General features: G+C 40.2%; 1 protein-coding gene across 1 annotated transcript; it reads left to right on the plus strand.

Annotated features, from left to right (window-relative positions):
• Positions 1 to 20,792: 20,792 nt before the first annotated feature.
• LOC149262885 (inactive DNA gyrase subunit B3-like) lies at positions 20,793 to 21,629 on the plus strand. Its single transcript, XM_089382786.1, has 2 exons — positions 20,793 to 20,933; positions 21,039 to 21,629. The coding sequence occupies exons 1-2, from the start codon at positions 20,793 to 20,795 to the stop codon at positions 21,627 to 21,629; spliced, it is 732 nt and encodes a 243-aa protein (XP_089238912.1).
• The last annotated feature ends 1,885 nt before the right edge of the window (positions 21,630 to 23,514 follow it).

Genomic DNA, 23,514 nt, shown 5'->3' on the forward strand with positions numbered 1-23,514 from the left:
GTTCCTTTTCAAAAGGAACAACAGTTGTGAGTTTTTGTTGTTCCTTTTCAAAAGGAACAACAGTTGTGAGTTTTTGCTGTTCCTTTTCGAAAGGAACAACATTTGTGAGTTTTTGTTGTTCCTTTTCAAAAGGAACAGCAGTTGTGAGTTTTTGCTGTTCCTTTTCAAAAGGAACAACATTTTTGGGTTTTTGCTGTTCCTTTTCAAAAGGAACAGCATTTGTGAGTTTTTGTTGTTCCTTTTCAAAAGGAACAACAGTTGAGAATTTTTTTTGTTCCTTTTTCAAAGGAGACAACACTCATGATCTTCGGCTGTTTCTTCTCAAAAAAACGGCATCCCAACTATTTGTTTGCATGGATTCTTCTCTTTCAAAAGGAACACCATAGCCATGTCTTTGCTCTCAGTGATGATTCATATTGAGGATGCTTTTCGCCCATGATCTCTCCATTCTTTAAGATACAGTTATACACTGATGCAATGAACATCAATTACAACATGCCGAAGTCAGCAGATCATAAGATCACTATCTTTATAGAGCCTAGTATTGATAAGAGGACAAGAGGAGGGAAATACATACTTCCCATCTCCGTTGTCATTGAATTATTCCCATTGTCTTGGTTGGTTATCTTTATCATGGCGATTTCCCTAAAAAATTTCTCTGATTATTACTCAGGAATAAGAACAAGAGGATTTATATCTTCCCGTTGGGATGATAAGACTTCTTCCACCATTCCAACTCTTAAGGAGTGTTGAACCACCCTTATGTGTAAATAAATAAGAAAAGTGTTTTACAAAAGAAAAAAATGATGAATATGGATTATTAATTGTCAAATGCAGGATAGGGGGTCTCATCAAGAGCCAGCCTACCATGATAATCAGGTTGGAAGCGAAGTGGCATTCCCAGTATGGCCACCACACCAGGTATATGGTCCAAAAGGTACACTAAATAAACAGACCTTGGAACAGGGGGTCTCATCACGAGCCGGCCTGCCCACGTTTCGCACCTTCCTTGTGAATGGCATTATGGCTAACTGGTTACCAAGCCAGCATAATGGCCTGCGTTTTGACAAAATACTTTTTATACACATAAAGGATCATGGTTCCAGGGGTGAAATAAACAACTCTGCCAAGGTTATGAACACCTGTCGGCAGCAGAGCTTTGTTAATGGTATCGAAGTCATAATGGTTACACCAACAGGGATGATATTAACACCTCTTTGTCTCTTCTATCCTATGAATAATTCATATTTTATTTCCCGATGAGCATATCGCACGAACACTCATTACTACCAATCATGGCAAAGGAACTGACAATGACCTCTGGGGATTTCGTACGATTGACAGACGTCCCATCCCCCGGCCTCGCATCATATTACGCAGGCTCTCATGTAAAACGTGATCCACCTTTTTTCCTCGATTTCGGTATTTCGTTGTCCATCTAAAACATGGCGTAATTTTATATGTTGTTCCTTTATGACTGGTTACACGATGGCTGCTGCTCCTCTATTTGACGGCTAGGGCAGCCTATCACATCGCGGGGGGAAGGTAATCTCATTACTCCACGAGTTACGTGTCAGCACATCATTCGGGGTAGATAGTGTAAGAAAGTATGACATGGTTTAACGGTATGATAATTCTATTTTACGCAAAGTTGCCATCCACAATCCATTTTTGTTGCATACTCTGTTTTTTTCGCAACGATCACCTCCTCTGCGTCTCAAAACATCACAGGCAGTTGTTGTTCCATTGGAAATCCTTAGTAGAACCATTGGAGGAAAGGCAGTCTGAAGCGAACCTCAGGAATTGACGGTCTCTGCTGCTGCCCGGGAGATCCTGGAAAAGGCTGGATGGCTGAATTATTTCAATCGTTTACAAGAATCAAACGAGACAGTGGCGTTGGAATTTCTGCAAAAATTGCAGGAGGACTACTCCATAGTGAGAGAAAGGCGGATAGCGGTCACTGATGATGTAATTGCAGAAGTCTCAGGACTACCAGCCACCGGACCTGTATGGACACTAAGGAAAGAAAGACTGCAAAAGATTATGGAGATTTTTCAGGATGAAGGCCAGAGCTTGACAGTGAAGGGGAAGGGAGTTCTGCCAGCAATGTTAGGAGAACCCTGGACCGAACTAGCAAGGATAGTACAGAGCTACATTACTTGCGAAGGAAGGAAGGATGTGGTAAGACCAAGCCATCTTAAACTCTTAGTTGTTTTGAAAGAAAAATGTTCTGTAAATCTGCCTGCACTGTTAAATTCACTATTGCATGATGCGGTCCGAAGCCTGAAAATGGAACAGCACGTAGAAGTAGTTGTTAGCCACCATGGATTGATTCGATTGATAGTGAGCCAGAGTCTCACTCAACAGCAGAGCAGCTGGGATGAGCTCATTGCATTGATTGAGGGGAGATTGGCTGCACCATCCCCAAAACCTAAACATTCCTCTAGCACACCAGAACGATCATAGAAACGCAGAGAAGTGGCAACAGGAAAACGTGTTGCTCCAAAACGTAAGCATTCTTCAAGTACACCGGAGCGACCAGAAAAAGTATAGAAGTGATAGCAGAAAAACCTATTGCTTGTACACCTGAACAACCAGAGAAACCAAGAAAATCAGTCCGGCTAGCTCGAATACGAGGGAGGCTGGAAAAGATTCAGGAAAGCACCAGCCAACCAATTGAGATTATAGACGAACCTCCAGAACCAGAAGGAGGACCTTTCGAAGGAAATGTTGGACAATCTGGGGGTGAGGCTGAGCAAGCCAGAGAAGGAGGTGAGGAGAGAGAAGTGCACTCCAAAACAAGAATAGAAGCTGAACACTCCAAGGCAGTCACTGAGTAGGACAATCGGGAGGAGGAAGTAGTACAGCCAGAAAGCAGCCCGCTGTGAGACCCTGTGGGAGAAGAAGAATTGGCTGCAATCCTGGCCAGTTTGGGGGAGTATGGCCAACCCTCCATCCCAGCAGGTCCTCCCGATGGACCTCCAGAGGAAGACATACCTGAATATTCACATGCAGAAAAGGAAGGAGAAGAAAACCCGCCCATTCATGATGAAGAAATAAGGGACGCCAACTGGGAACAATCTATTCCCAAGGCACCAGAAGAAACTCTAGAGAGAGTAGGAGCAGATTTAAGGGCCAGTCGTAAACCCTCTACTGAGGCAAGGGAAATCAAGAAATTAAGGACTAAACAGCAGAGGCTGCTGAACACTATAGCCCGGCTCCGACAGCAAATTCGGATTCTGAAAGCTAGTCTGAGGATACGAAGGACCACAAGGAAAAGAAAGAGGACCACTACAGCAAAATCCAGTAGAACAAGAAGACGAAGGACTTATAGTCGCCCTATTGGTCGAAACTCGGCAGGAAGACCTGCTGCTGTTCCAATTGTCATTGAAGAACAGACTGATGTTCCAAATGACGTTGAGGAACAAACTGTTGTTCCAATTGTTACTGAAGAACATACTGCTGCCCCAAATGATGTTGAGGAATAGACTACTGTTCCAATTGACAATGAGGAACAGACTGTTGTTCCAATTGATAATGAAGAACAGATTACCGTTCCAATTGGGACAGAGGGACATGATGACATTCCATTAACAGAGGAACAACAACAACCTTTCATTCGTGTTAAGAAAGAAAAGGAGAATAAGGAGATCCAAACAGAGGCACCGCCCTCAGGGGTGATCCGGGTTCTGAACTCCAAACAGTATAACAAAAAAGTTCAGGTAAAACTCTCGGCCTCTATGGCCTTATGGAAAAAGGAACCAAAAACAATAACCTTGCACAAGATGATGAAGCAAGCTCAACAAGAAGCTAAACAGTTGAAGGCGCAAACAGTCCCCCGGGAGAAATATGAAGAATTGCAACAGCAACTTCGGGATATTAGTCAGTCCAAGAGCCAAGCCTTCGAAGGCTGGCAAAAGGAGCAAGAAAAGGTTGCAAAGGTAACTCGTCAATTAGATATTGTTGTTAGGAAGATGGACACTGTGTGTTCTTTGTATAATTACGTTCTGGCCTGTAGGGCCCCTGCTACAAACTATGCTTTATTTTTGCTTGAACGATATTTACGATTAAAGATAAAAGCTGTCAGGGCAGGTGCCCCTATACAAATCAATACTGTTAATGATTTCATAGATTGTTGCAAGCATTATGGAATTAAGGTTCAAAGATTATTATGTGAATTTTACTTGCATAACCTCGTGCTAGACCAGGAAACTGATTTAAATCCTGGCCCTTTTGTTGGGGACATCCAATTGCAAGCCTTTGTTTCATTCGGGGTTAATCAGCTAAAATGGCTTAGGGCTTATAACACTTTTCAGAGACAGGAAAATAGCCTAGACTTGTGGGTAAGAGACGAGCCTAGAGACCCAGTACTGTTATGGAGAGCACATAGGAACCTTATGAGAACCCCGGGTGTTATGGAGACATTAGGACCCATGCACGAGGATCTAATCCGACAAAATCTAGAATATTTTCTGACTATTAAGGACCTCGCCATTGATGCTGCAAAATTCCGATACCAGACTTCGAACCCAAACATCCAGCTCAGGGAACTGTTCAGATATGAAAATTTTGAGCTAGCTGCCAGCCGATTGAACCTTTATGGCGAGCGTATTTTGCAAGCAGGGCCATCTTGGTTAGGGTATCGATTTCGTAGTCCAATTATTTGGCACCCTGCACCCGGATATCAGGCCTTGTATGAAATGCCTGAAGGTCAAACAAATCAGTTCTTTGATGATCTAGTTGCTCATCACGGTTGTAGGCCTCCACACGAGGTTCCCTCTCCAGCCTATTCTCTTACTGCCTTGCATGTCAACTATAATGTTTTCATGAGGGCATGAAACAGGGTAAGCAGGGGGGTGTGTGGAGCACTGGAAAGGTATGTTTTTGATGAACAATTTAGTGACTTTTCAGTAACAATTGTAACCCTTTCTGCATAATGAACTTAAAGAAATAAAGAATTTTAATAGAATGTGTGAGAATTAGTATGGAAAGCTTAATCGCTGATAATTGTTATTTTTCCATGCAGGAAAGGGTGGAAACGAAGGGTTGCCATTCGAAAGGAAAAGACAAAGGAGGAATAACTGTTGTCCCTTTAGGAGGGAACCGGATGCAAACAATATCGAACAGATCAAAGCAGAATGACCCTGGAAAGGAAGAAGGATTATCAATTCAGTGGAACAGGGGAAGAAAAGTAAAGGATTAACGGCTTGGAGAATCCCTCAGGATCAGGATCATTGATCCTGAGGGATCACTGTTTTGCTTATTTTTGCTACCTAGATACCTCCGCCGTTATTCTTATAAAAAGGGACAACATTGTTAAGCAAGGGGACCTCCTTTTTTCATATATGTAACTGTGAATTTTAGACTCAACTTTGATCATCGACTCTCACTAAGGCTTGTTTTACTGTATATTTGTTGATGCATTAATACAAAAGACTTGGTGTTTATTTCATCTCTGCGTCTGGAGTAATCTAGGGTGGTGTACCATTGGAAGCTAAGGGCCCAGCTCCGAAGGACACTTGCTTTTGTATCATTATAATTTGGATTCTGTGTGGTTTGTTTATCTTTATAGTTTGGTAATCTGACATGTTTTTCATATGCTATTCCATGCTCTGTTACGATTAATTCATTAACGGTTTCTTTCAAGAGATTTATGTAGTGACTCTGTATTGTATGAGTGAATCTTTTCAGAGTTGATTGCATGTTGACAATCTAAGCCAAATGTTTTTGTTACAGAGCCTTCATATTGAATATTGTTGTATTGGATTCATTCGAAATCTCAATTATTGGAATCCGGAAGTAATTTTATTCTATTTGGAAACATAGTCATATTCTCTTTAATCATCAGATTGCTATAGTAAGCGTGTTGTGTATATATGGTTGATGATTGTTGTTCCATAATTCATTTGTGAATACTGTTCCATAAAGTATAATCTATTGAAGTTGCTGCTATTTTATTACAGAGTGTGAGTTTGGATCAATAGAACAAGTTTAGTTCGGACTCGCGAGGTTTAGTTCCATTTATTGTTGTTCCATTTACTGTTGTTCCATTTCAGATTTGCTGTTCCATTTCCTGTTTGCTGTTCCATTTCACTTTCTGCCATTCCATTTACTTGCATTTGTTGTCTTGGTGTGAGAGAAGGTCTAAGGCTGTAGTGAGCCTCAGCAGTCACTGCCTAGCTCCCAGACCTATGGTCCATGCTCTAATTTCCTTTCCATCAGTTTCTAGAGGGATGGGTTATCGCTTCCGTACCCTTGACTGATAAGCTGCTTTGTGTGATTTTATTCTTTTAGAGCAATTTACTGATAAGTTTAGGATCAGTTTACTCTTGTATCTTCTAAACATTGTACTACTAAGCATTACTCTGACGAATAGCATCGGATTGAGATACTCTTTGCAATAACAAAGCGTTCCCGGATTGACGTATTAATGTGGCATAACTAGAGGTGAAAGAGACCCTTGTTACAGCTCTACACCAGCAAGCTTGCAAGCCAATTCTACGTAGACATTGAGAGCAGGTGGGGTGGGAGGATGTGACAGTTCAACATATGTGCGTGCACCTTCTCCCACCTCGCACTACAGAGCTAGAGTTTTTTTATTAGAAGAGGACGAATAATCACTTGTGACAGTGACCTTGTCTGTCTTAGATTTGGCAACCCTAACACCGGGGTATGTTGGAAGGGGTTCAAACGATTCTGGGAATTGTGGATTTTCAGATATGTGGAGAAGATAGTTAAATCTTCCATCAAGAAATTCTCATTCAATTTCATCTTCAAGAAATCGATATGAAATATTACAAAAGCATGTGTGAAATTTCTGAATGGATTCTGTTATGAAACCAGCTCGAGAAAATATAGAAAAGATAGATCAATGCCTTAGAATTCAGTCTCTTCAAGGGGGGAACCTCCTTTACATTACATAAATGAACAATTCTTCGATGATACAAATGAAAAGACCTCCTTTCTATATATAGGAGTCTAAGGGGTCATAACATAATCAGCGCCGACATAACAATAATAATGTAAGGGCACAATAATAACAATAGTGGGCTTCTATATGGCACAATAGTAACAATATGGGCACTACATGGGTACATCAATATAATAAGTGGGTTGTACTAATAACAATAAGGGGTTACACTAGTAGTATAGGGGCCTAACATGCCCCTCTCCTTCAAAAAGCGTTGTCCTCAACGCTTGAGTAGTTCTTGATGCTTCTGTATAAAATTATTGTCCTCCCATGTGGAATCTTCAGCGGGTAAGTTCTTCCAGTTGATGAGATACTCTGAAATTAATCGATTTCGTAGCTATTGGGTTCTTTTTTTTGTGACTGCTCCAGGTTCCAATATGATTTTTCCTTCCTCTTCAATTTCTGGCAATATTGTTTGAATTGGGATCTTTTGCAACTTTTGAATAAGTGGCCACACTTCTTCGTCCTTCTTCCATTCATCCCTTGCTTCGTTTATCCAATTTGGTTGGATAATAGAAATGGCACAAAACAATGCTTCCACATCCTCATCCTTGAAGAGTCTTCCCATTCGGTAAGGTCGCCATTTTTTAAGTGCACGTAGTATTGCCAACATTTCCTTCTCATAAATAGCTTGCTTGAGATGTAGTAGTAAAAATACCCAATCGCCTATATCAAAACATTTTTCACTACGATGTTGATCTACCTGTTGTTTTGTTTAATTTTGCACCGAAGTGGCGTTATCCTTTAAAAGTTGGAGAACTTGTTGTTGATGCTCGATGTGATATTTCTCTTATTGAACTTTTTTCTTCTTGATATGTCCTTCTATATCTAGAGTTTGAGGAGTGGTAATTTCTTCCAATCCTTTACAAGATATGGTCAGATTCATTTCTTGATGCTCGATGTGATCTTTCACTTCTTGAACATTTTTCTTCTTGATATGTCATTCTATCTTGATAGCTTGAGGAGTGGTAATTTCGACCAATGAATTACAAGATATGGTTGGATTCATTTCTTCTTTCTCATGTGATCTTTCACTTCTTGCACCTTTTTCTTCTTGATATGTCCTTCTATCTTGAGAGTTTGAGGAGCGGTAATTCTTGCCAATGCTTTACAAGATATGGTTTGATTCATTTCTTCATTCTCGTGGGTGGGGTCCTAGCGTATATCCTCTTCTTTTGATGTTTCTTGATCCTTTTCTTCCTCCTATTCATATTCTATGTAAAATAATTTCTTCTCGGCACACTTATGACCTTTAGTGCATTTGCTATCACAATTGTAACAAAGCCCTTTTTCTCTTTTTTCTTCCAATTGTTGTGGTGTAACCCTTGTAGGTTGTGGAAGGCTGGGAGAAACAACACTTCCATCTTTATAGTTGTGAGCGGTATGCTTCCCGGTTTCCATAATTTTGCTTTCCACTATGTCACAAAGCCCTTTTACTCTTTCCAATTGTTGTGGTGTTGCTCTAAAGAAGGTGTTGCTCTTTGTATCCTCATAATGTGCTATCATTTCCTCTGTGAAAATTGACCACGTAACAAGTTGTTTACGAGAACAAAGCCCTTTGTACCATAAAAATTGATCTGGTTCTAAATATGAAGATGCAATACATACCTTTTGTAACAGTTGTACACCATGTAGATCAAAATATTGCTCCATCTAAAGTATCCAATTTACTGGATCCTTGCCATCAAACTTCCTCATCTTTCTTTTTCTTGATTTTAAGAGCTCGAACTTGAAACAACTATAACTCTATACTTTCATATCTTTAAGTTCCGAAATTGTGATCTATAGTAGCCCTCTGTTTCCTCTTTCCAATGCTACAAGTCTGATCCAAATTGGATTCTCTAAGAAAGAGTTATGCACAATCTCCCAAGATGACCTAATTATAGACCTTTCCAGAAGAGCAAAATTGTATGAAGTGCCATGTGTCATTGTTTCGACCTTTGGATCCGAAAAATGCATACAAGAAACTACAGTCTGTCCTCTTTCTATACCTTCTTACGAAATTTCAATCCGATGCTCAGAGAGAATGTTATGACGATTTTCCCCATGTCACCTGTTTTGAATGTAATTCAGGAGTCTGCAAAAAGACCAACTTCCTCAGATCATATCTCCACAAATATTGCGCGAAAATCTCTGAAATTCGGACCCAAGGTTCAGCGCGATTTCTTTTGTTTGCGACTTTTGAAATGACACAGAAAAAATGTTATAGCGAAAATTCCACGATGACCTGTTTGGAGCAGCGAAACCCTAGAATCCAAAGCTCTGATACCAAATGTTATGGAACTAGCTCAAGAAAAGATAGAAAAGATAGATCAACGCCTTAGAATTCAGCCTCTTCGAGGGGTCAACCTCCTTTACATTACATAAATGAACAATTCTTTGATGATACAAATGAAAAGACCTCCTTTCTATATATAGGAGTCTAAGGGGTCATAACATAATCAGAGTTGACATAACAATAATAATGTAAGGGCACAATAATAACAATAGTGGGCTTCTATATGGCACAACAGTAACAATATGGGCACTACATGGGTACATCAATATAATAAGTGGGTTGTACTAATAACAATAAGGGGTTACACTAGTAGTATAGGGGCCTAACAGATTCATTAGGTGCTTTCCGTAATTTCAAAATTTCTTTATTGAGTGCTTTATAGTCTAAAGGATTGAAAGCACGACCTATCTCTGTGAACAACTGATGGAAAGAGTGAATATATTTCTCGGGCAACATGGAACACCATAGCAATGGGTGCCTTCGAAGCATGGATGTGAACAACGTGAAGGTCATGTAATTTTCATGTATTTCATGCCTTTCATAGGAGCCTACGATGACAATTGTGTTTCTAAGAAAGGTTTCTCTACCTTCACCATCGTATGTTTTATGTGAAAATTATTTTCAGATTTCCTTCGAGATTTCAAAGTTGTTTCTATAAGACATGCACTTCGAAAGAGGAATTCTACAGTTAGTCATGATAAGTATGTGAAGATTCAAAACAGATTGTGAGGACACAACTTGTCATCTAGCCCTCCTTCTAGTGCTAGAAATTTTAACAGTGTTGGACCTACCAACATTCAGGGGATATCCCCAGTATGCAGTCCCAACTAGACCTCACACCATCTTGTGTAGGAGTCTCATCTTTTATGATGGCCCAACTATCATTATCTTGAATATATGCCTTAGCTCTTTCTTTTCAACACATGAGAGTGGTTCACTTAGTCTTCAAAAAGTGAGGTTCATGTGCCTAGTAAGTGCTTAGTGTAACTTGTGTCTAAGTTTTTTCACTACAGAGGGAGAGGGTGAGAGTGAGTCTCAAGACAAGAGGGAATAGTCCCAACTTAGGTAGAGACACACAACATAGTAGGATTTGTGTAGCTTTTAATGGAGTAGTACACATGGATGTGGAAGTCACAAACACAAAGGTGAACAAATAGCACGTACAACACCCATCAGAGTAGTGCACGTGAGTGTGATGGTCATTATAACAAGTTTACAAGAATGAGTCTGTCTAGTGTCCGATCGAGTAGTCCAAATGGGTGAGACAGTGATAACAACTCATACAACAAATTTCCAACAACATATGCACTAAAACAACCGAAATAGTTCAACTATCTTAGTACAAGTTAAAGCAACATGCATTACAAGCATCCAAAGAATATTCTTAAAAACAAATACAATACATGTGTGAAAATGTGTTGGTCAATGAAAAGCTTCTTAATTAAATGAATGTTCCAAGAAACATTCATACAACATACATCACTAGCCCCAGTAGTGGACCATTGGAATCGTTTCTCACTCCTCAATGAAAATATTACAGACTCTCAAGGCTATGTGGGAGGAGCCAAGGTGGAAAGTCCTTTGCATGTACAAATGAGGGGTATATATAGCCAAGGGTGAATGAGACCCTTGTGACTATTTGACTTCCCTCATGACTATTCGATTTACATGACTCTTTCACTTACATGACTCTTTAAATTCATATGTGGGTCTCTTGGACATCCATGTTACATTACATTTATTACGAAAGGATGACCCAAAGTAGTGATGTGGCCGAGAAAACTCATGACACAACTCGACATGACATTGTTGGTATGCACATGTTGGTTGTGTTGTTTGTGTCGAGTTACTATGCTGCTGAGTGATGAGTGTCCTCGTGGTGTACCAAAGCTTTGTTAGGTAAACTTGACTCGGGATAGAGTCAAAGTTGACTAGGTTAAATAGTGATGGTTTTGGGGCACATGGTATTATGCACCCATAGTATTCTGGCCATGGTATTATATGTAATGGAGCTCATAAAAAGCTAGAAGGACTTCATTGTAATGAAAGACTTAGAGGTGAGAGGTGAAGGCTCACTTGGTCGGGTTGGCCAGGGTTTTGGCCAAGGATAATGAAATTTCATTATGGTTGGGTTTTTCCCCGGATTTGTGGTTTTCCTAAATAAAAATTTGTGTTTATGTGTTTATGTGTTTATGTGTTTATGGTTGTCGCTGGTTATTTTCTTATATATATTCCTCTTCGTAATTATTTATGTTATGTAGTAAATTTCCTAACCACTGGTATCAGAGCCAGATATTGGCTTCAAAGGGACTCTTTGATGCCAGGGGTTTATAGTGCCTGATGAGATCAATGCAACCTTTTTACAGATCTGGTTCTGGAAAATAATGGTGGAACAATTGTATGTGGAAGAGCCTCGAGGAGAATGTGCAGAAGATAGTGCCATAAATATGAGGGATTGCAGTGCATTTATGATATTTACTTGTTTGGAACATGCTGAGGAATTGTTCAGGATTCATGCGGCTACTTAAAGAAGGTCAGCGAAAAATTGTTCATGCGGCTTCGAAAATTGTTCGTTTTCTGCTACATGAGGCCATCGGTGCTGGAATCTACGAGGTTCTCGGGCTCACAATTGGAGCAGTTTGATAGAAGTTTTTGAGCAAATCAAATTGAGAGAGGATGGATCAAAATCACAGTAGCAATAAACAAAAAAAAGTTAATGAAGTCAAAATTATTGCATGTAAATGGGCATACTATTGTAAGACCTGGTAAAGCATGTGTACCCCTCGGTGATCATCGGTAAAGTCTGGGTTAGACCTAGGTGATAGGGGGGATGTCAGGTTAACAATACCCGGGTAAAAACTCTGAGGGGGGTAGGAGCTAGAGTGAGAGAGATTGTCTCACTTAGTAGGTTTGGTTGGAGTTAGTCAAGGAACCCTAAGTCAAGTTTAAGGGGGGAATTGTTAGGTAAACTTGACTTGGGATAGAGTCAAAGTTGAGTAGGTTAAACAATGATGGTTTTGGGGCACATGGTATTGTGCACCCATAGTGTTCTGGCCATGGTATTATATGTAATGGAGCTTATAAAAATATGGAAGGACTTCATTGTAATGCAAGACTTAGAGGTGAGCAGTGAAGGCTCACTTGGTCGGATTGGCGAGGGTTTTGGCCAATGATAATGAAATTTCATTATGGTTGGCTTTTTCCCTAGATTTGGGGTTTTCCTAGATAAACATTTGTGTTTATGTGTTTATGGTTGTCGCTGGTTATTTTCTTATATATATTCCTCTCTGTAATTATTTATGTTATGTAGTAAATTTCCTAACAAGCTTCACCTCTGCATGAAAATTGCACGGAGTCTTCAATGCTCTTAGTGTTTGGTTGATGGTTCATGCATGTACATGTGTCTCCTCCACTTTCTAGTTGGTATGCTTCGTGTGTTCGTATAACCATGAGCAATTCTTCTAGCTTGCGCTCCTTGTTCAACATGTCTGTCATCGTGCCATGTCTCATCCATGTACCTGTTTTTGCAATCACTCATGACAAGACAACATTAAATCCAAAAATCCCCTAATCCACCATGATGCATTGTCTTTCATTTCTGGGTGCAGGTGGCTGGGAGAGAGGACAAGGCTCTCAAATAGTGCAAAGCACATGTCAGGCCAGGATGCGAGGCTTCAGGACACTCTAAAAAAAAACAACGCATAGCTCGCTGAGAGGCCGGGTTGAGCAGTCAAGGACAAAAATGACAACTGTGGGATATGTCTCAGCTAGGAGGAAGAATTGCAGAGTTTTTCCAGGGAGGGCAGTGTGGGTAGCAAGAGGCACTGCCAGTGAAAACTACGTAGTTTTCCAAAGGAGGTTAGGATCGAGCTGAGGGAGCCTATTGGTCAGATCTACATAGTTCTGGGAGGTAGTCAAGCAGGACATGAATGCACAGTTTTAGTTTTGAGATGGGTGTTAGGAAATAGGTGGAATATCAATGAAAACCGTGAAATTTTCAGAAGGAGTGGAGAGCATGCCAGGAGGGGGACTGCCTGGTAGAACTGTGCAATTTCCCAGGACAATGTAGTGATAGGCAGAGGATACCTATCCCTCATGTCTGCATACTTTCTTGAAGCAGTGCAGGAAGGAAAGCTCAACAAATACTGTGTGGTTTTGGAGACGAGTGCAGCCCTAGGTCACTACTCAATTCAAATTTTCTGGTTGACCAACGGGAGGCTTGATGAATAGGCTTGTTGGAAGCATAGACTGAGATGGATTCATGTGCAACTTATGGATTGTTCTAGGTGACAGTGTTAGCACCTAAATCTTCCTTAGGCTGAAGGAAGGAAAAAATTAGGGTAACCACAAACCACGCTCAGTCTAGTAGCTAGCCCTACCAGAATAGGAGAGGGCTCTCTTCGAGTCACGCTCAGCGAATCGATAGGAAAAATGGTCTGAGATGACTTACAAAGCAATATTTACCTTAGGCTAGTAAGTGAAAAGGGATTTTGGAAAAGATTTTATGAAGTGACCGAGCTTCTGGGATGTATATGGGACTGGCGCTTAGCAAAGAACATAGAATTGAAAATCAAGGCACAGATTATTCCATGAGGCAAGGTAGGCAACAAGCACAACAATTTCAGCTTAAGGTAACGTGGAATGGAAAGATTTCTGAAGAGAGTGAAAAGGGTGTGGTTGCATGAATCCTTTTCAACAGAAGAATAACACTGCACATGAAATTTTCCCACAGGCAGAGCAATATAAATTGAATTCTACCTAATCTCACTTAGAAAATTTCAATGAAATGAAGCATGAAATGAAATATGAAACATAACAAGATACATATGGAACATAAGAACACATTTTCTACGCTCATGACCACAAGAATCTCATGAAATAGAGCCGCTGCCTTTCATTAAATCCTCTGTCAAAAATACACAGTGCAGAAACAGAGTTTCTTTCCCACAGTCTCCCAGAAGTTACAAGCCAACCAACCCTTTGCAAATAACTTGCATACAATATATAGAAAGTGTAGAGAAGAGATGGAACACCCAGGGGCCAGGAAGTTACTCAAATCATTTCAAAAAGGAGATGGAGAGCCAACCATCAGCTACAGGTGCAGCGCTCTCAAGCATGACATTTGGCTGTGGTGACCTTTTGCATTCTTTCGCCACTTGGATAGATGTCCATCTGGAGAGAAAAATATTTAAATGCCGCCTTTGGTTCCAAAAAACTGAAGTGTAGATTACTGGGCCCACTTGGAGAATTTGCAACCCGAAAATTCACGAAACGGGAGCAAATTTGCCGTTTTTTCCCCTGTGCACCGCACCAAATTCTCTGTGCGTCACACAACTTTGGAGCCTGTTTTGGGGCACTTGTAGGTGTCCAAAATATGGCCAAGTGGGCTTGTTCGAAAGCCTGTCCTATCTACTTCCTAACCCCACTAGAATTTCCCAATTTGGTGCTCGTTTTCCCCTCCAAATATTCATTCTCCCAAGGCTGCTTTCTGTGTGTCAAAAAAGTGGCAGGGAGGCCATTTTTGGGTGTTTTTGTACCTTTAGGAGACCCAAAACTTGTCAAAATTTCTTGCCCAGACACCAGTAGTCATAATTTTTGATACTGAATCCAAATATGCAAGCAGTTTCTCCATTGGAGCCCTATAATTTTAGCGTCGCGCTAGTGGCGCGACGCACAGGGAGAAATTTCCTGTTTTTTGTCCAAAAAATCAAAATTTGACCAAAACTTCCCCAAATTTGCTGAAATTTGGGCTAGAGGTTCCTTATGGGGTTCCATGGTAAGTCAAGGAAGCCTCAGCCAAGATTCTAAGTCTATCTTGCTCCTTTTCCCGTTTTTCCGTTTTTGATGCCTTCCTTAGGTTTGCCTTCAAATTCCTTATTTGTTCCTTGCAAACCTTGTTCCATGCCCAATAATGGTTTTTCATGTTCCTGAGCATGTCCCTCTCCTTTTGTGCTTTCTTCGATAGCTTCTCTAAATGGATGTGGATCCTCTCGAGCCAAATCTCTCAATCAGACTCTATCTCCTACTAAATAGGTGTCTTCTCATTTAGGCTTCTTTGGGCAGCCTGCTGGTCTTCACGGATGTTTTGTAGCTCCATGATCACATGCTAGTCCTCAGGCTGCTTGTTTCTCTACTCCAAATACTTGATGATCCATTTGGCCCTCTCCACATCTACATCATCATCCTGAATGAGGATGAAATCGGCCTCCTGTTCACCTGATGGCCCCTCATCATGCATAGGTTTCTTATCCTTGTCATGTATTGCTCTGAGGAGAGCATCAACAAGAAAATCCAATTTAACCTTCTATTTTTTCTTGATTAGGGTTTCCTGGAGTATTTTATTCAAATTCTTGATTTTGACTTTGGAGACCTGATTCCTTGTGTAGCAATGAGTAGCCATGCGTCTTTGAAATTTGTTATCTCTTTTGGCCTTCTTAAGAAGATTGTTTAAATGGAAATTTACTTTGTCAAGCCAAAACTCCATATTTTCATTGATTTCTCATGTGGGCCTGTTCTCCTAAAGCTGTGTCACTGTGGGTGTCCTCCTCACATTCTGATGAAACCTCGGATGCCATGACTATTGTTTTAAAAGTTGAATTTGGGCTGCCCTTTGTTTTAAATGAAGCTAGAAGTTGCTTTGACAATCTGCCACCAAGGGGACAATTTAATAGGGAGAATTAGGATGGGGATAATATAATTGGAATAGGGGTTTATAGGAGAAATTTTGTTTAATGATATACAGGGGTTTTTGGGGTATTTTGATAGGGTATGGTTTGCGTTTTTAGCAAGGTAGGGTTTTAGGGTTTGTAAGGTAGGGTTTGTGTTTATTGAGCAATAGGAGGGGAAAGGGAGTATGATCTTGGTAATGTTAGGGTAATGATTATGGGGACAATGGCATAGGGGAATAAGGAGTAGGGGTAGGGTAGGAAGAATAACTTTGGCAGCAACAACACTATATCAAAAACCCTAGCAAAACAATCTTTCTTTGATGTCTTCTTGTGTTTGCTTTATGAAACTTTTTGCATTCAATCACAGGCAATTAACCATCATATCTCTATCACATTTGATGCACAAGTGAGTTTATGGAGCCTACCTTGCAATTTGATGGGCTTCACAAGAAATTTGAGGCAATTGGCACAATTTCAGGCCCTTGTTTCCCTGTGTGCCACGCTCTCTGTGTGCGGACGCGCTAGTGTAAATTTTACATTGGAAAATCTCTCCCAGTGCGTCGCACTCCCTCTGTGCGTCATGCTCTTTTCCAGGTGACTTTTGTAGGCTGTCTTGGTGTCTAAATTGGGTGCAGGATAGCTGTTTGGAAAGGTATTTGAGTCTACTTTCCAAACCAACCAGAATTTTTTAATTTGGAGTTCATTTGCCCTATAAAAAATCAAATCTCCCAAGACTGGACAAAATGTTCCAAATGAGGCTGCCTAAAGGAAGAGTGTTGTTACAGTCCACTTTTGAATGCCTTCCTCAACTCCAAATTGAGCTCATGATAGCGCATTGGAAATATATTTGTGTCTAGTCATCATTTGGCTCATCAAGAAAGTCATTTGGCCAACAACGCTAGGATACAACTTGATTTTCCCAAGGTCGCTACAGATGTGCATCAATTCTCGTCGAGGCGATTGTATTTTTGACATTTCTTCAAAACCATGACACCTGTGTAAAAAGTGAAGGATTTTTTTCTTCCTTGGCATGTTTTGGAAAAAAACCTCTCTCAAGTTTCAAAAATTCATCTTCTATTGCTCAGAAACATCATTTGAGTGAAAACTATCCCGATGTGTGGAACAAGGGATTTGTCGAAATGAAGCGAAATGAATGGGATAGGGAGCTTATAAATTCTTGAGGAAATTTTGAGAAGTAGGGAGGGATGTTAGCAAGTAGGGGAAAGTGGAATCTCTGAAATTGAGTGAGGGGAAGGGGTCCAAAAAGGTGAAACACAGGTCCAACCTAGAAAATTGCCAGGTTGTAGCAAGAAACTAGGGTTTGTGCGAAAATGAGGAATTTGGGGGCTCTCAATGATGGGAAGTGTTTGATAAGGTGCGTTAGGGATAGGGGAAGGTGTATGAACATCCTAATACAAGTTTTGCTGATGATTTGGCTGTCCAAGAGAAATTGCCTTCAAAAACCTAGGAGAGGGAAATGACCTTACCTAGGCGCAGCTGAAGCATGAACAAGGTGTAAAATGACCCAGTGGGACTTCACCTGATAATGAAAACTCTTTGAATGATGGTACACTCAACTGAACTATGACGTGGACAGACATTTGGACAACTTTGACAAGGTTAAAATCAAACCCTATACCTAATGCCTAGTTACCAAATTTTGCTTGAAGACTCACTGAAATGACAAAATTTGACCTTGACACATTAAATCACTTTGTAAGAGCATGTTTGATCACTGGAGGAAGGCTGTAAAGACTGAAACTAACATTGGCTCCAATAGGGATGGAAGCTCCTTTGAGGTGCGAAGAACTGCAGATCTCTGGGTGAGCAGAGAGTGCCTTTGTCCATTGGGCTATGGAGTCCATTATTCCAAAAAACCAACATGACTCAATTTATTGATTGAAACTTGACTCAAACTAAATCAATGTGAACTGAAATGACTGAAACTTAACTCTATGCAAAAGGACATGACTCATGACTGACTTAACTAAAACAAGTATTTACAAAGCTTGTTCAATGGTTGCAGTCCATCAATATTCGAGGGTTTCAAATCAAGATGACAACCACCTGTGTACTAATGCAATATGTACAATCATGTGTAATGTGTCTTCCAATGTAACCAGTCAAGTAGATGCCTCCTTGATTGATTCTCCTGATCAGATCTTCTGGTCAACAATAGATACTTGTAACTGGGCATCCAAAAAACTAATTGACCCTGATCTCCTTCATCACCGAATACTGCAATAATCACCTTCATGGCTGACTGCAGTAAATCTGCCATTGGATCCTGAAGAACATGAAGATTTTCTTCCTGCTGAAGAAACAAGGTGTCCTTTGCTTCAAATTCTGATCTTCCTTCATCATGTGCTTTAGTAAAACTATTCTCCTGGGCTTCAAAAAACTCTGAACAGGTAGATGAGCAAATATCTTCTTGGAAAAACATTTCAACACATGAAACATATGAAGAGGAATCTGAATGGGAATCCTGAATGTTTTGATCTTCTATGGTGTGAATGTATTGAATGAAGGTCTGATCTTGTTTTTCATACACTGACTGGATTACCTCCTCATGAAGGTTGTATTCTAATGAACTGAGAACATTTGGATCCAAAACTTTGTCTTCTTCATCCCAGATGATTTCAGCAGCAGAGTTCTCTTTCATAGGATTCCATACTAGGCATTCTTGGTCATCACAGTCTGAATCTAGAACTGAAATAGTTGTCCTGACATTATCACATTCTGAAATTAGAACTGAACTTACTTGCATGTCGTCGTCTTCTATTGATAGATCTGAACCGACGCTTTTTATTTCATCACCTTCAGCCATATGGAACTCTTCAACCTACTGATTTTGATCCTGCTGCAAAGTTTCCTCTAAGAGTTCTGTAGATTGTTGAAATGGATTTTCATACAATGCTTCCATGATTTCATCATCCATGAAATTATTATCTTCATAGTATTTTTCAAGGCTTTCAATAAAAGTAGAAGCATGTTTGCAACAATCATGAACTAGATTTAATGATGGATAAGATTCTTTATACTTCTCAAAGAATATTGAATGAAAATACTTTAGACAATAAATGGAAGCAGGTGGCAAACTTTCATACCAATATGGGGCTTCGTCTTCTAGAGTAGCCACAAACATTTTCATCAAACAGTATTTAGGAAAATCGATATTTAATTTATGCACATGAATGTGAAATTTCACTAGATGAAAAGCAGCGTCATTACCTTCCACATTTCTGAACACAGGCAAATTCTTTGACCAATCTACCTTGGGCATTTTATTTCGAAAACCTGGGATGTGATCTCAGCTCATGGGAGCATATCTTCTTGCAATCCAATCCATCTTAAGAAATCTCAAAGCTACTAATCCCTCTGTAGTGGAGTCACCATGAAGGACTGATTGCATGGATTCTTCAGTGAATAGAGTCGCCAGGTGAATGATTTCAGCCATCTTCTTATGTATGATCATTGTTCACCATCACCATCAGATCTGAGCTTGATAGATGTACTGGGGCAAAACAATCTTCAAGAAAACCATTTTCCTCCCGAGTATGGTCGCCACTATGTTAGCACCTAAATCTGCCTTAGGCTAAAGGAAGGCAAAAATTAGGGTAACCACAAACCACGCTCAGTCTGGTAGCTAACCCTACCAGAATAGGAGAGGGCTCTCTCCAAGTCACGCTCAGCGAATGGATAGGCAAAATGGTCAGAGATGACTTACAAAGCAATATTTACCTTAGGCTAGTAAGTGAAAAGGGATTTTGGAAAAGATTTTATGAAGTGACTGAGCTTTTGGGATGTATATGGGACTGGCGCTCAACAAAGAACAAAGAATTGAAAATGAAGGCACAGATTATTCTGTGAGGCAAGGTAGGCGGCAAGCACAGCAATTTCGGCTTAAGGTAACGTGGAATGGAAAGATTGCTAAAGAGAGTGAAAAGGACATGGTCGCATGGATCCTTTTCAAGAGAAGAATAACACTGCACATGAAATTTTCCCACAGGAAGAGCAATATAAATTGAATTATACCTCATCTCACTTAGAAAATTTCAATGAAATGATACATATGGAACATAAGAACACATTTTCTACACTCACGACCACAAGAATCTCATGAAACAGAGCCGTTGCCTTTCATTAAATCCTCTGTCAAAAATACACAGTGCAGAAACAAAGTTTGTTTCCCACAGTCTCCCAGAAGTTACAAGGCAGCCAACCCTTTGCAAATAACTTGCATACAATATATAGAAAGTGTAGAGAAGAGATGGAACACCCAGGGGTTGGGAAGTTACTCAAATCATTTTGAAAAGGAGATGGAGAGCCAACCATCAGCTACAGGTGCAGCACTCTCAAGCATGACATTTGGCTGTGGTGACCCTTTGAATTATTTTTCCACTTGGATAGATGCCCATTTAGAGAGAAAACTCTTTAAATGTTGCCTTTCTATCAAAAAACTGAAGTGTAGATGACCGGGCCCACTTGGAGAAGTCGCGACCCGAAATTTCGCGAAACGGGAGAAAATTGGCCGTTTTTTCCCCTGTGCGTCGCGCCAAGTTCTCTGTGTGTCGCGCCACTTTGGAGCCTATTTTGGGGCACTTTCAGGTGTCCAAAATGTTCTCAAGTGGGCTTGTTGGAAAGATTGTCCTGTCTACTTTCTAACCCCACTGGAATTTCCCAATTTGGTGCTCATTTTCCCCTCCAAATATTCATTCTCCCAAGACTGCTTTCTGTGTGTCAAAAAAGTGGTAGAGAGGCCATTTTTGGGTGCTTTTTGACCTTTAGGAGACCCAAAACTTGTCAAAATTTCTTGCCCAGACACCAGTAGTTGTCACCTTCTGTTGGTGAATGTGGGGGCTTTGTTCCAGAACGTATGCAGACTCTGATTGTAGTGAAGGTGAAGGTGAACACTATGTTCACTAGGAATCAAGTGCAGGTCTTGGCTTGCTTTTCTTTGGAGCATGTTTCTCATAAGAAGGTTCCTATAGGGCCAGAATTTCAAGCTGACTTACCTGTATGTAAACCTCAAGCCCGGGTGTTTCTATCTGATGCCTATGATAGAATGCCATCCCAGCCATGACAAGATGTTAACTCAAAAGATGATGACAAATACTCCCAGGGTTTGATTGGCAATCGGGTGTGGCCCTTTGTGGGGTCAAATGGTATCATTACCAAGGATGCTGTAGGACAAGGCAAATCTACATATTGCAACTGTCCAGACTCAAATTCTATAAGGTGTGTCAAAGAGCATATTGAAGCAGAATGGGAGATGCTGAAACTAAAGCTTGGAGAAGCATTCTATTCATGGGGATTTCATGACATGGGTGAAAGTGTGTCAGAAAAATGGACAAAAGAGGAGGAACAAACCTTTCAGGATCTTGTGAATATGAATCCCATATCATCAAACAAGAATTTTTGGAATTATCTATCCGTGGCCTTTCCATCAAGAAGCAAAAAGGAGTTGGTCAGTTACTATTTCAATGTGTTTGTACTGCGTCGACGGGCTTTTCAGAATAGGTTAGACCCAGATAACATTGGCAATGATGATGATGAAGCAGATTGTAAAAACTCCGAAAATGGAATGAGTGAGAGACTCTTGATGACTGAGGAGGATGATGATTCAGTGGATGAATCTGATGCGTCAGAAGGTGGTGAATTGGTTGTAGGATTAGATGATGAAACGTCAGATACGACGGATGATCAATGTTGAGGACGAAGGAAGGTGAAAAGTCAAAAACTAAATGCCTAAATATAAAACAAAGATATTTACAACAGAGGAATAGGATCCAATTTCCTATTTTCTACTTCAGATATGATTTACAGCTACAGTTTTCACCTTTTTATTGTCATCAAAGAGTTTCAAGTGGAATAATGAAACGTTGTTCTGTCTATAGAACAGATGGACGGTTCATTTCATATCCTCAGGGTTTTAGTTGTAACATCTCTCCATTTGGATTGATTTGTTTTCTCATAGTGGAGCTTATTTATTGCATTAAAAATCATTTGTAAAGGGTTCTGAGTTCTCAGGAACGGTGGAGGAATAACTCAGCGTTTGGCTATACAGATTGACAGAGAAATAATTAAATGGTGTAGCTCTGATTTATAAGATTCTTGTGGTATGAGTTTTGGCATGTGTTTTTCTCTCTGTTTCATATGTATCCTGTGATGTTTTGCATTTCATCCATAATCATTTTCAGTTGAATGCTTTTAAGTAAGAAAGGTAGAATTCAGTCATTTCTCTGCCTTGAGGAAGTGTTCAATCTTTATGTGTTTTCTTCTGCCTGGAAAGGATTCATACATTAATGCCCTTTTCAGATTTCTAAAACAGTCTTTTCACTACATCTAGTTTCAATTTGATTGCTAAAATCTCATGCTTATCTCGCCTTATGAAATATCCTGTACCTTTGGTTAAACCTCTGCTCATGTTGTCCTTGTCCCATACACCCCAACAACTTAGTCATTAAATCAAATATCCTTCATTCAAATTCATTTTACTAGCCTAAATCAGTTCCCATTTTAAGTCATCTCGGACTCTCTTGATCATTTTATCGAGATAGACCCGGAGAGAGCCCTCTCATGTCCTCGTAGGGCTAGCTACGAGGCTGAGCTTGGTTTGATGTTGCCTTGAACCTCACCTTCATTCAGCCTGAGGAAGATTCGAGCGCTAACAGACAGTATGCTAGGTCAATTACATAATTACATAGTGCAGACTACCTAGAGGTCAGCCTCAATTATGCAGTTATGGGCAACAGTGCTTGGTCACTGAGGGCTGAGACTACGTAGTGCAGCTTAGTGGAGGACCAGTTGATGGAGGGTGGTCCAGTCGAAAGATATTTGGAAAAATGGTTAAGTGTTTGAGTGAGTGGACTTATGTATACATGACCTTGCAAACAAAAATTCAACATGACTCGACGAGAAGACACCTCAAACCAACAAGACAAGATGTCTAAGTGTGATTGTCTAAAGGTTGAGAGCGACTAGTGCAACACTTAAGAGAGATCATTGAACAACTGTGATGACACTTGCGTGAAATTACTTAAAACTTTGTGTGTGAGTGTGATATATTTTTACATAATGAACACAACTCATACACACAAAGGCAAACCTTCAACATCACCAAAACAAGGTTGCAAGCATGATATAGAAATAAACATGCTGAAGATGACAATTGGTCAAACAAGCGAAAAGGAAGCAACACATGTAGAGGAAATACATGAAATGAATTTTTTGTGTTTGCACACATGCATGTTGCTGAAGACAGGATGATATGACAATGACAAGTAGTCTCGCACACTCAACTAAAATGTGTACTTCGAAAGGTGTTCTTTACTTACCATACTTACCCTTGAAATGATCATGCATCCGAAGGAGTTCACATGCGGTCCTGATATGTTTCGATCACTTGGTCTCTTAGTCCTTATCCTTAACTCCTTAGGAGTGATCTCAACATGTCGCCTTTTCCTGTACTAATTGAGAGATAGATCAACACAATTTCAGCAGGCAGTGACTGCTGCCAGGATGAAACACTCGAAGGCCCATCTGCGCAATTTTTTAATGCAAGACAGATAGGGCATCTTGGACAACACTACGCAATT

The sequence above is a fragment of the Pinus tabuliformis genome, chromosome 6 (genome assembly GCF_031772625.1).
Source record: "Pinus tabuliformis cultivar Carrire ecotype Pingquan chromosome 6, CPIR1, whole genome shotgun sequence".
NCBI lineage: Eukaryota > Viridiplantae > Streptophyta > Pinopsida > Pinales > Pinaceae > Pinus > Pinus tabuliformis.